The 12,684-nt window shown below is 39.8% G+C and overlaps 1 protein-coding gene across 1 annotated transcript in view; it reads right to left on the minus strand.

Moving 5' to 3' along the window:
- Positions 1 to 12,276, minus strand: part of ZNF280C (zinc finger protein 280C) — a 53,051-nt gene extending 40,775 nt beyond the window's left edge. The window contains exons 1-4 of the mRNA XM_027767243.1: positions 12,179 to 12,276; positions 3,732 to 3,770; positions 3,570 to 3,613; positions 2,484 to 2,633 (exon numbers count right to left, since the gene is read on the minus strand). Of these exons, the coding sequence (XP_027623044.1) occupies positions 2,484 to 2,633; positions 3,570 to 3,597 (178 nt within the window). The 5' untranslated portion in view covers positions 3,598 to 3,613; positions 3,732 to 3,770; positions 12,179 to 12,276. The remainder of the gene's footprint in view (positions 1 to 2,483; positions 2,634 to 3,569; positions 3,614 to 3,731; positions 3,771 to 12,178) is intronic.
- Positions 12,277 to 12,684: the final 408 nt, after the last annotated feature.

Genomic DNA, 12,684 nt, shown 5'->3' on the forward strand with positions numbered 1-12,684 from the left:
CTTTCCCTAACCCCTTGCTACACTCACATCACCAAAAACCTGTAAGTTTCATCATGGGTGAGCTGACTGAGTTATCTATACCACTACTTTTGAGTCTAGGAAATTATCAGGGACTGCAGTCTAAATTGAACCTAGAGTTTACCAGAGTATGTGATTAATTTAAGGTTATTTCAAATCTATTACTATACCATGAGTCAAGTCAAGACTGTCAGGGCATTCTGGATCAGTTTAAGATTATTTACTCCTGGGGACAGCATATGGGGTAATGGTTACATCACTGGACTTACACATAGTCCACCATGGTTCAAGTCCCATACCTGGAGGCTTAAAATTCATGCTGGTCACATGTTCATACATTCCCAAGACCCCAAAAGGAAAGTGGAGGAGAAGGGGTTGCAGGATAGTCACATCCCCGAGGGGTAATTTCTCGCTTTCTATTTATTTGTCTCTGTCTCTCCAGCAAGCACACATGCACTCTTATAGCAAAAATCTCTAAAAAAAATTGTCAGATTGTTTACTCCTGTACCAATCTGAACACCATAACTTCCTAATTATTGAGAAATCAAATTAAAATTTAGAAGAGTGTCACACAAAAGTAGGGTTGTTTTCTGACCAAAGGAATGAGGTTCTCTAGAAGTTTTCTATGAGAAAAACCTGCTCATTCAAACATGATGTTATTTTCATTCAGAAATTCACAGTAGGTGGTTATACAAACAATTAAAGAGCTATTCCTAATTTTTGGTGGTGGTAGTCTACCAAGCACAAGTTTTTACTTTCTTCCCCATGGTAGTTCTATAATAAACATTTAGCTCATTATTTCATATGCTAAAAATATTTTATGATGTGTACATAAAGTATCAATAAAATCATTTAAATTCAGAATTAACAAATTAGAAAATAAATTCCATGGGAGTTAATCCCCTTTTTTGGTAGAATGACATAAAAAATAATACAGACTATTCTAGTTGAGTACTGTTAATAGTCATCTGTAATTGATAGAAATCCAATTTGAATCTTAATTGTCATGCTTTCAATAAGACGGTTTCAGTAACAATTTTGAAATGTGGCAATATTTCAATGTAAAACCATCATAGTGATTAGAAACAATACTTGAGAGACAAGAAGTAGAGGTCGGTAGATGATATGGCTGTCAAAGTGCTGGATTCCCACATGGCTGAGCATGGTTTGAGTCCCCAGACCTGGTGGCTTGCTTTCTCACTGCTCACCACCCCACACTGTTCAAACAAGAACTAGGCTCTCAGAAAATTTAAAACTTATGTCTTAACCCACCATTACTTATTGCCATGCAAGGTAAGAAAACTGGTATGCTGGCTACATTCTTTGGTAAATTCTTCAGGCTCAACAACAAAAAAGTAAGTAAAAGAGGAAAGGATCTGTTTTCTCTTTTCCCTATGAGATTCAGTATGTTGTCCTTCGTAGTTTACACATTTGAGAGGACATTCTAACAAGTATCACCAGCATTTTCACTTTAACACTATAGTAATGCAAAAAAAAAATCTAATTATTCTAACAGGAGTCTAATAATCCACAAAGGTACTAGAGACATTTTTCTAGGAAGCAATAAAGATTTAACTATGCTGACTGCCCAAATTGTCTAAATACAGTGGCTGAAGACTATATCCCACCCATGAATATAAACTATCCTTTCTAGAGACAGGTGCTGCCAAAAATTGCAGTACACAGACCAAAAAACTGCCTAATCATGTAGCACCTATGCATTTTGTATCCATGAGCTGAGGTGACACTTCGATGAGGCAGTTGCCTGGACATGAGAACCCCCATCAAACATTAACACAAACATGTTCAGTATATTCATACATTTTATGCAAAGCATATTTGGGCTTAAGAGAGGGAAAAAACTATATAGACAGGCTACCTGGCTCCATTAAAAAAAAACTATAGAGACAGGCTACCTGGTTCCATTAAAACTTAGGGTTTTCAATCTCGGAAAGTTGTCAGGTTATCTTAACCCTTAGCTATTGCTCTTTTCTCACATCTGACAATTTAATCTCTCACATTCTTACTCCAGGCCCCAACTACATCCCCACTCTGATTCTCAGAAGTTCTTATTGACCCTCTCCTCTCACCTCCAACTCCTTCCAGAAGAACAAGGACATCAAGAATATAAAAAGCAGTCTATGAGGCCAGTAGGTGGTGTAGTGGTTAAGGCACTAGACTCTTACATGGCTCACTATGGTTTGAGTCCCAGACCTGGCAGCTTGAAACTCATGCCAGGGTGCATGTGTGCATGCTCAAAATCCTGACAGGAGAATAGAGAAGGGATTTAGGTGTGGCCATTCCCCCTGTGGGGTGATTTCTTGCTTTCTGTCTATATCTCTCAGGTGAGCACACACACCCCATAACAAAAATTTCTTTAAAAAAAGTAAACAAAAAGAAACAGCCCACACACTTTTCCATTAGAAATAATCATCTTGTGAAACTTCATTGAAAATGATACTTACTTGAAATGGCTGGTTTTGAACTTGCTATCTCTCTAACAAAGATTGGCTCATCATCATCTTCATCCTGACTTTTTTTGTCTACTTTCTTCTGCCATGGTTCAAGATTTTCTTCTTCACATTCCATAAAGAGTTCTGCCATTTTTGGATTAGCTAATTTTTTTAAAAAATAAAATTTTATTTTTGAAAAGAAAAATACTTTATTCACAACATATACTATATAATTTGAGGTGTACATTGATAGCCCCTACAGAAATTATTAAATTGGTATTTCTAGTCAGTTACATGGTAATGAAAGTAAGAAATTCAAGGACACAGTCTCTAAGATCTAAATTAGCAAACCTTAGCTAGGTAATAGGTGACAGTATTTATTTATAGTAGCCAAGAAATTTTAGGAACAAATTTAATCAAAGTGAGTTTTGGTTACACAACCAGAATTGAGTCTAATCATTATCTAGGGGGAAAAAAACCACCTGTACTAGTAAAAGGAATATAAATTAAGAATAAGAGGCAACAGGTAGGAGATATACCAGGAAAATTGAACCAGATTCAGGGATCCTAAGGACACAGCAAAGCAGTGATTAGGTGCTAGACTGAAAATACATAATTAAGTGAAGCCTAGTTCATTCTAGGACAGATTAGACATTTTTCACACGAAAAAAGCAAGCAGAGAATACACAGTCAACTCAGTATCCATGGGAGATTTGTTCTTGGACCTCTACAGATACCAAAATCTGCAGATGACCTCAAATCCCTTAAGTAACATGGTATAGTATTTTCATATACCCAATATACACCCTCTCATACATATATATTTTTATTTTTCCCAGAGGGCACATGCACTGGCTGGAGAGACAAAAAGGGTAGAGAGAGAAAATGAGAAAGCAACCCCCCCATTGGGAATGTCACACCACAATCCCTTCTCTTCCGTTCTCCTCCTGGGATTCCGGGCATAAACACACACACACACATACCCTGGCGTGATTTTTAGGCTGCCAGGTCTAGGACTTGAACCACAGTCAGTCATGTGAGAAGGTTATCAGTATAAAAGTCATGCACACCAATATCAACTGCAGCAGCAATACTTACTTTTTGTTGGAAAACTGTCGTTATCCATCAGGTTGAGCTGTCACCTAAGTACCAACACATGATATCAATTTTATGAGTCACTAAAAGTAATACCAATTATTGAAACATGAAATTTGGGATTCATAAATCTTTGAGTCTAATTCCAATCTCCAACAAACTTACCGAGTGACTCCAGACAAGGTAGCAAGTTAGGTTTCTGCCCTATAAAATAAAGATATCTACTATTAGGGTAGATTTAAATTAAATGTACATATAGTTCATTTTTTTCTCTCACAAAAAGCTCATCGTTTGGCTTTAGTACATTTGATACATACATGTAACTCACTTTCTGTAATTGGTTCATTCCTACATGACTGCAAATGATGTAAATCAAATGCTGAATGTATTAAGCACTTACTGCTTGAGAAAAGCTGATTTTTTAAAGTCACCAGAGGATATGTGCAATCGTCAGAGAGAGAGAGATAGAAAGAGAGGAAAAGGGAAACAGCATCCCTTCGATGGGGCATGCTCGTCCTCCATCTCTGCCTCTCTGTTTCTCCCTCCTGTCAGGATATTGCGCATGCATACACACACACTCAGCATGATTTCAAATGTTCTGAGGCTGAGACTTGAACTGCAGTTGGCCATGTGGGATCCAGCTCCCTTAACCAGTAGGTCACAAGGCCGGCATGTTTGAATTTTTACAAGTCTTTAGTGAATTTTGTACTTTAATATGTCTGGCATGTTTGAATTTTTACTACAAGTCTTTAGTGAATTTTGTACTTTAATATATTTCTTATTTCTGAGATTTTGACTATTCAAATCTCTTTATTTGAATGGTTAGAGCATGTCCCTAAACTAGAATTAAAATAATGCACTTGTTAAGCAGATAAAATACATGATGATTTATTTATTTGTTCAACATTAGGGATCTACTGCTACAAAGAACACAGAATATTTTTTGAGTCACAACTGCACAGCTTGTAGGACTCATATGACACTTTTATTAAATAATCACATAAAATATCTAATGGCACAAACACCCAAAAGTAGTATGAAATGTACAAGTAGTCTATGTCAACAAGTTATATCCATACTTATGGCTACAGAAATAGCTTTTGAGGCCCACAGCAGCCACCAAGGATCCTTGACTGGTACACTCATAAACTCTTAAAAAGTCAGAAATCTTCAGATACCATCAGAACTTTAACTTCAGCCTAAAGTGCTATGCAATGAGATAGCCATTTGCCAGATATGGCAAATTTAAATAAAAGGAAAAATTCAGCTCCCTCAACCATTCTGACCCCATTTCAAGTACTCAAAAGCCACAAATAACTAGTGGCTACTGTATTGGATAGTGCAGCTACAGAACATTTCTATCAGATAATTTAAGCCTAAACAATTATTATATTCAGTTCTAGTTTAACCATACAGATAAGCAGACACACACACAAAAATGCCACAGATTCCTTCAAGGAAGGACTGGAGTCTTCTAAACTATACCCACAAAAAGCCCCTAAGTTACTACTTCAGTTTTGGTGGCAAGGCAAGAGAAATAATATGAGGGATTAACTCAGTTGTCAGAATAATGAAGTATCTGAAAAAGATAAGACAGTGAGGACTCTCGTAACTTCTATAATAGTAACTCTAGTGGTCTCTAGGTTTTGCAACTTAAGAGTTGGCGTAAAAACAGGCAGAAGAGGAAAGAACTCTCCATTTCGCTACTGAGTCAGGTAGAGATACTATGTCCAAGTTTAATACATTGCTCTGGTGCAGAAAAAAATGAACAATGGGTAGGCTTTGCAGGCTAGTGGTTAAAGTAAACCAGATCCCACATGGCTGGCTGCACAGTTCAAATCTCAGCCCCATCAACTTGAAAGATATGTCAGGCGTGGGAGTGAGCATACCCCAAAATTCAACAGAATGGAAGAGTAGGGAATGGGCATGACTACACCCCAGTGTGGGGGTGCCTTCTCCCTCCCCCTCATTATGTCTATCTCTCTCTCTCTCTCTCTGGTGAGTGCAAAATCCCTTTAGCAATTTAAAAAAAAAAGAAGAAAAAAGTGAATGCCAGGTAACTGACTAATGAAACATATGAAACGTCTTTTGAACACGATCCACTCAATAATTACTATTTAGTTATTCTGTGGCTTCAGCCTCTACAAATCTAAAATTGACAATCACTTCTCCTCCATTCTCCTCTCAGGATTCTAGGCATGCATGCGCATGTGTCAACAATTTTTTGTTTTGCTGTAGGGCGTGTGTGATGGATGGAGAGAGACAAGGAGAGAGGGAGTGAGAAAGCACCCGCTAGTGGGGATAGCCATGCCCTAATCCTTTCTCTTACATTCTTCTCTTGGGATATTTGGGCACACATGCACATGCACTCGGCATGTTTTTTAAGTTGCCAGGTCTGGGCCTTGAACGACACAATCAGCCATGTGGGATCCAGCAGCCTTAACCTCCATGCCACCTGCTGGCTCATAGTAAAATATAAAAAATAATGTGGGGCCAGCAGGTGGCGTGTCCTATAGCAAATTAAATACTACTACTAATAATAAAATTCAATAAATCTTAAAAAAATATATTGGGCCAGCTCCCACATGGGCTGGCTACTGTTCAAATCATGGCCCTGGTGCCTTGAAAAACACAACAGGCTTATGTAAATGTATACCCCAAATCCCAAAAGGATGGAGAAATGGGGGAGAAGGGCTGGCTGCCACACCCCACTGGTTGGCGGGGGTGGGGGGGGTTCTTTCTCCCTCTTTTTCTGGTGAGTATGCATGCCCTCTAGAAACGGAGTCACTGAAAACTGACAGTCTGAGGGATTTAGGTCAGACCTATTGGGGCGGCTTTGGAGGGGAGTTACCTACTGAAAAGCAGAGATGTCCTATGCAGAGACAAGGAAGAGGAAGGATCGCTCTAATCCTGGGCAAAGGTGAGATGGACCTGCACTTAGGTCGACCATCTGGGAGTTGAGTGCCTTTAACTGCCACACCACTTGCTGACACCCTGGATTAAACCCCACTAGGATGGGTGTGAACCAAAAGATCAATGTAGACAAGGATGTAGAAAAATGGAAACGTTAATATCCTGTTGGTGGAAATGTGAAACGGCAGACACTGTGGAAAACATTTGGACAGTTCCTCACTAAGTTAAACATATAGTTACATGACCCAGAAATTTTACTCTTAGTGAACTGAAACATGTCCACACACAAATTTGTACACAGATATTCACAGCAGCATTAATTATAATAAACAAAGGTGGAAACAACCTGAATACTCATGGATAGACATGGATAAACAAAATGTGATACACTCATACAATGGAAAAATATTTCTTTAAATTTTTAAAGAGGGCATGAGTATCCACTGGGGGAGGGAAGTGAGAAAGTACCCCTCATGGCAAATGATCGTGCTGCTATACCTTTTCCTCCATTTCTCCCTTCTTTTAGGATTTTGGTACACACACAAACCCAGCATATTTACCAAGACACTGGATCAAGGACTCAAATCATGCGATTGGCCACATGGAATCCAGTCACCTTAACTACCACATCATAGGCTGGCCCTAAAATATTTAGCAATTAAAAGTTACGAAGCACTGACATATGCTACAATGTGGATGAACCTTGAAAATTGAGTTAAAGAGTCTAGCTGGAAAGACCATTTATTGCACAATTCCATTTATATGAACTGTCCAGAAATGGCAACACCACAGGCAGAAAAATAGAGTAGTAGCTGCCTAGGTTTGGGAGGATTGGGGGAAATGAGGAATAATTGCTAAAGACCACAGTCTATTCTGAATTGACTGGTAATGGTTGCACAACACTGTGAATATATTCAAATCATTGAATTGTACCCTTTAAATGGGTGAATTATTTTATGTAAATTACACTTCAATAAAACTGCTAAGAAAATAATAAGTTACCAGGATATAAACCTGAGGGTGATAAAGTCCCCATTTTTCAAGCCAGGGTCAACAGACCTCTGGGGAAAATAGATATATTCCAGATGGTGCAACAGAGCTCTATAACAATTCTGTATTTTTGTTTTGATGTCTATACAAAAAATTAACAATATCATACTTTGAGGCTCATCTGGATGACCACCTTATAACTAAACGGCCACATAATATCAGTACTCAAGTTTTGGTCTGTATTTACTACTGTATTGCCTCCAAGTACCATCACTTCTATTGCAGTTGGATAATAAAAGAAAGGAGGAAGAGAATATCTAAATGATATATTTGTACTACATAAAAGGTAAATGACAATACAGTATAGAAATTAAAGTATGAAAATAATTCAAATACAAAAATCTTGCTATTGCTTATAGTTATTAATTATAGGTATGGACTCAACAGAAGTAGGCAGCACTTTTATTTCAGCAAAATGTACTACTCAATATACTAAAGTCGGTTCAAATGGCATTTGGTTTTGTAGTTTCACTTCATTGCTTTCCTTTATGGTTGTGTAAGAACTGAGAATATTTTAAATGTTTTAAGCGCAGAGGTCTCTTTTAAATTGTTCTTCGTACAGGAAGAAATTTGCACATTACTCAAATCCAAGAAACATTGGATTATCATACCTTGGTGTTTTTTTTTTAAAGGTTTTTGCCATAGGGCATGTGAGCTTGCTGAAGAGAGACAGAGGGTGAACAGAGAGTGAGAAATCACCCCCCAGTGGGGATGGTCATGCTGCAACATCTCCTCCTCCATTTTACTCTTGGGATTTGGGGGTACATGCACACGTGCCTAGCATCATTTCAAGCTGCTGAATCTGGGACTCAAACCACAGTTGGCTATGTGAGAGTCCAGCACCTTAACTATCATGCCACTTGCTGGCCTCTTTTGGTTCTTTAGACAATTTCACTGGCATCTAGTCAAGATCTCAAACCAGGTTCTACAAATGAATCACATGTAATTTGGAAAATATAGGCTCACTGTCTTTTTTTGCCAATAAGTTATTTTTTTATTTATTTAGTCCAAGAAGTTTTTATATTGCACAAATGATCTTTTTTGGAAAGCCTGAATACATGAATTCTAGGTAAATTTTGATAAGATTTTTTTTAACAACTTCATTATTTTCCTAATTTTTTTAGAAAGTTTATTTCAGGATAAAGAGCATATACGCCGGGAGCATCCTTGACAGGATCTTGTCACACTGTGATCCCCTTCCTCTGGCTCCTCAGCTTGTCAGGATCCTGAGCACAGGTGCGCCTAGCATATTCTTATGTCCAGTAAAGATCCAAACCCATAGTCAGCCATGCCTCCAGCATTGCAGACCACCTCACTATCATCTGTACTACTGAGGATGGGCTTTCCTTTTTATTTAGGTTTTCAACTTCTGTCTCTTAGAGGAGGTATGGCTGGAAGGGGCACCAGATGATCTCAGGGGGCCTGGGCATTGGGACTTGGCAAACAAGCCCCTACCCCCATCACATTGCAGAGGTGACCCAAAGGAGCAGTTTGCACAGCAAGGCGCAGTGAAGGCCTCTATTTTCACAAGTCAAGTTAGACTGTACTTAGGGGCTCAGAGGGGTGGTCTTGTGCAGGGGTGAGAAGTTAGGGAAGATTCATCAAGGAGGAGCCACTAAGCTGAACCCTGTAGAATGAACAGGAATTTCTCAGGTGGAGAAGGGCCAGACAGCATTTCAGGCAGAGACAGCTATGTGTGCAAAGGCCTGGGGTGAAAGACCACATGACCTATTTACCTGACCCTTAAAATGGTGGGGGCTATACCTTGAAGAGAGGGGCTCACCTGTAGTAAATTGTCTGAGTCCCATGCCAGAAGGGGTCACTATCCCTTTTCCAGGTTTAGAGGCTAGGTGCTCTCCAGGCCTCAGAATGGAGAGTTGGGGTTGGGGATACCAAGTGAAGAAGGCCACCTTAGGGCTCTAACAAATGATAAAGTGGGGAGCTGGAGACAGACTCTGAGCTGGCCCAAGCTTTTGGGGCACTCACTTCAGGGTGGGTAGGTTTGAATTGGGGATGGTTTGGGCCAGTGAGCTCAGTTCCCAGGGAGACCAAGCTGGGCCTTCCCTTTTGACTAGCAGGCAGTGGGTAGTGCTCTGCAAGAACTTAGTCTCTGCAGTCCCACCGTCATGGCTTGTTCTCGCCAAGCCCATGTCCCCCAGGCTGACAAGAGGCCATGTCCACTGAACCCCAAGTGGGCTGTCTGGTCCCTCTGCAGTGTACAGGCAGGTGCACCAGGTTCTCCCCCCAAGGGGGGTCAGCAGCACATTCTGCCTATTTTATTAACCAGTTATTGAATGTGCCAGGATGGGTGTGCCTGGCCCTCTTGATCTTTCTTTTGGGGTGGGGGTGCTAGATTAGGTGGCAGTCCTGATTTCTTTGTGGGAGGAGCTAGCAGGTGGGGTAGATCTCAGCCTGGGCTGGTGCAAGGCACCTAGGGCTAGTCTCTCAGGGGACTCTCCCCAGGCCTCTGCAAAGGTCCAGGCTCCCCTCCCAAGATGGTGCCCATTGCCTATAGCCCCTCTCTGGACCTAAGACACAAGTCTTCATGCACCTGCTGCTCTTTGGGAGGTGGATGTCCATCCATCCTGATGGCAGGTGGGGTAGAGCTCAGCCTGGGCTGGTGCAAGGCACCTAGGGCTAGTCTCTCAGGGGACTCTCCCCAGGCCTCTGCAAAGGTCCAGGCTCCCCTCCCAAGATGGTGCCCATTGCCTATAGCCCCTCTCTGGACCTAAGACACAAGTCTTCATGCACCTGCTGCTCTTTGGGAGGTGGATGTCCATCCATCCTGATGCACAGATCTTTCTGCTTCATTTCTACCAAGAGTCTCTCCTTAGCAAAAATGTCCAGTAGTGGATCCTGGCATATGCTGGCTATTCTCTATGTACCAAAATTACTAAGAAGATCATTATTAATACTGTTTTCTGTACTTTACTAATTTCAAGATTATTTTTCCCTAAAAACCTGTAAATACAAATAATGAGATTTCAATTTTATATATAACTTGGATGAGGTCATCACACAAACTTTCATTTTCTTGTTTTTCTTTTTTAAAAAGTATGTATATAACCATTAAACTTTTGTTTTCTTCTCTGTTTAATTATTGTTGGGGTCTTATGCCTATTACCAGTTCAATAAATTTTAAAAGACAAATAGGAATGATAATCCAGCATGCAATGAAGCCAGCCTAATATTGTCCTTTTTCACTCATTCTTCTAAAGATATATCCTAATATCAGTTGATTAAAGAAGAAAATTATAAATTCTTTCTCTTAGGCATAATGTCGATATTTAAACTCATGGTAACTTAGTTTCTTACTGCAAAATGGATTTTAGAAATAAAATCCCAGAAACTTAAAAATTTTTTTTCTTACCTTTTGTCTTTTGACTTTCAGACTTCATCTATTTGTAGAAAATAGCTAGCTTACACTAAGATTTAACATTCATTAGCACAATGGGTCAGCAGATGGTGTGGAGGTTAAGGGAGCTAGAGCCCATGTAGTCGACTGTGCGATTCAAGTCCTGGACCCGCTGCCTTGAAAAACATACTGGATGGGATCAGCAGTTAGCGTAATGGCTATGTCGTTGGACTCCCACGTAGTCAACCGTGGTTCACGTCCCGGACCCGTTGGCTTAAACTCACGCCGGGCATGTGTGCGTGCGTGCCCAAGATCCCAAGAGGAGAATGGAGGAGAAGGGATTGCAGCGTGGCCATCCCCCCTGGGGGATGATTTCTCCCTTTCTGTCTCTCTGTCTGTCTGGCGAGCGCACGCGCCCTACAGCAAAAACCTCTCAAAAAAAAAAAAAAGAAAAACAAAAAAGAAAAACATGCTGGATTCACATGTGTGTACCAAAATCCTGAGAGAAGAATGGAGGAAAAGGCATTGCAGCGTGGCCATCCCTCCTGGAGAGTGGTTTCTCTCTCTCTCTCTCTCTCTGCCTCTCTCCAGCAAGCACATGTGCCCTATAGCAAATGAAAAAAAGCCATTAGAATGATAATGTGCAATGTTTGCCTATAATTTAAAACATTTTCTTTTATGTTAAGTTTTGGGAATGGGGCACTATAATGAAATTTACTTTCCGTAAATTAACATTAAATTCAGAGGAAAAAGACTAAAAGCACAAGATCCTGAGAGGAGAATGGAGGAGAAGGGATTGCAGTGTGGCCATCCCCCTGGGAGGTGATATCTTGCTTTCTGTCTTGGTTTGTCTCTGTCTTTCTGGCGAGTGCACATGCCCTATAGCAAAAAACAAACAAACACACACCACAAAAAATAAAAACCAAACAAACAAAAAACAAACCTGTCCACAAAAAAAGGAGAGAATTTTTGCTATGGGGAATGTGCATTCACCAGAGAGACAGAAAATGAAAAATCAATTCCCCCCCAGAGGGAATGGCCACACTGCAATCCTTTCTCTTCCATTCTCCTCTCGGGATTTTGGACACAAAAGTATGCACACCTGACGTGAGTTTCAAGCCGCCAGGTCTGAACTTGAATGGCAGTTGACTTCGTGGAAGTCCAGCGACGTAACCATTATGCCATCTGTTGGTCCCAAGCTTAATTTATAATCTATAAAATGAGAACAGTAATACCTCCCTATAGCACTACTGTGAGATTTAAATAAAGGAGGTGAAAAATTCTTGTCCAATACCTTACACTATTTTGCTCAATTTCTTCTTTACCTGAAGTCATCATAAGTTGAGTACGAGAACTCTAAAAAAAGAAAGCTCTAGTTCACATAAAAACTCAGCTAAGGGACGATAGGTGGCATCGTGGTTAAGGCTCTGAACTCCCACATGGCAGATCACAGTTCAAGTCCTGGACCTAGCAGCTGGCTTTCTCTCTTTCTCTCTCTCTCTCTGAATACATGTGTACTATAGCAAACAAAATAATAATAATAAATTAAATAATAATATAAAAGACAATTAAAATACTATCACAAATCAATTACATCAGATCATTAATTCTAACTCTTGTCTAAGGACCTCTTTTTACTCTGAAAACTTACTGATGACTTCGATGAGCTTTATGTTTATATGGACTATATCTACTGATATTTACCATATTAGAATCTAAAAAAGAACGATTTAAATATGTATTAGTTTATTTAAAATAATAAAAACCCACTATAATATCCTTTTAATAAAAATAATTATT

Source organism: Tupaia chinensis, unplaced genomic scaffold, assembly GCF_000334495.1.
Source record: "Tupaia chinensis unplaced genomic scaffold, TupChi_1.0 Scaffold144058_2, whole genome shotgun sequence".
In the NCBI taxonomy this organism is placed as follows: domain Eukaryota; kingdom Metazoa; phylum Chordata; class Mammalia; order Scandentia; family Tupaiidae; genus Tupaia; species Tupaia belangeri.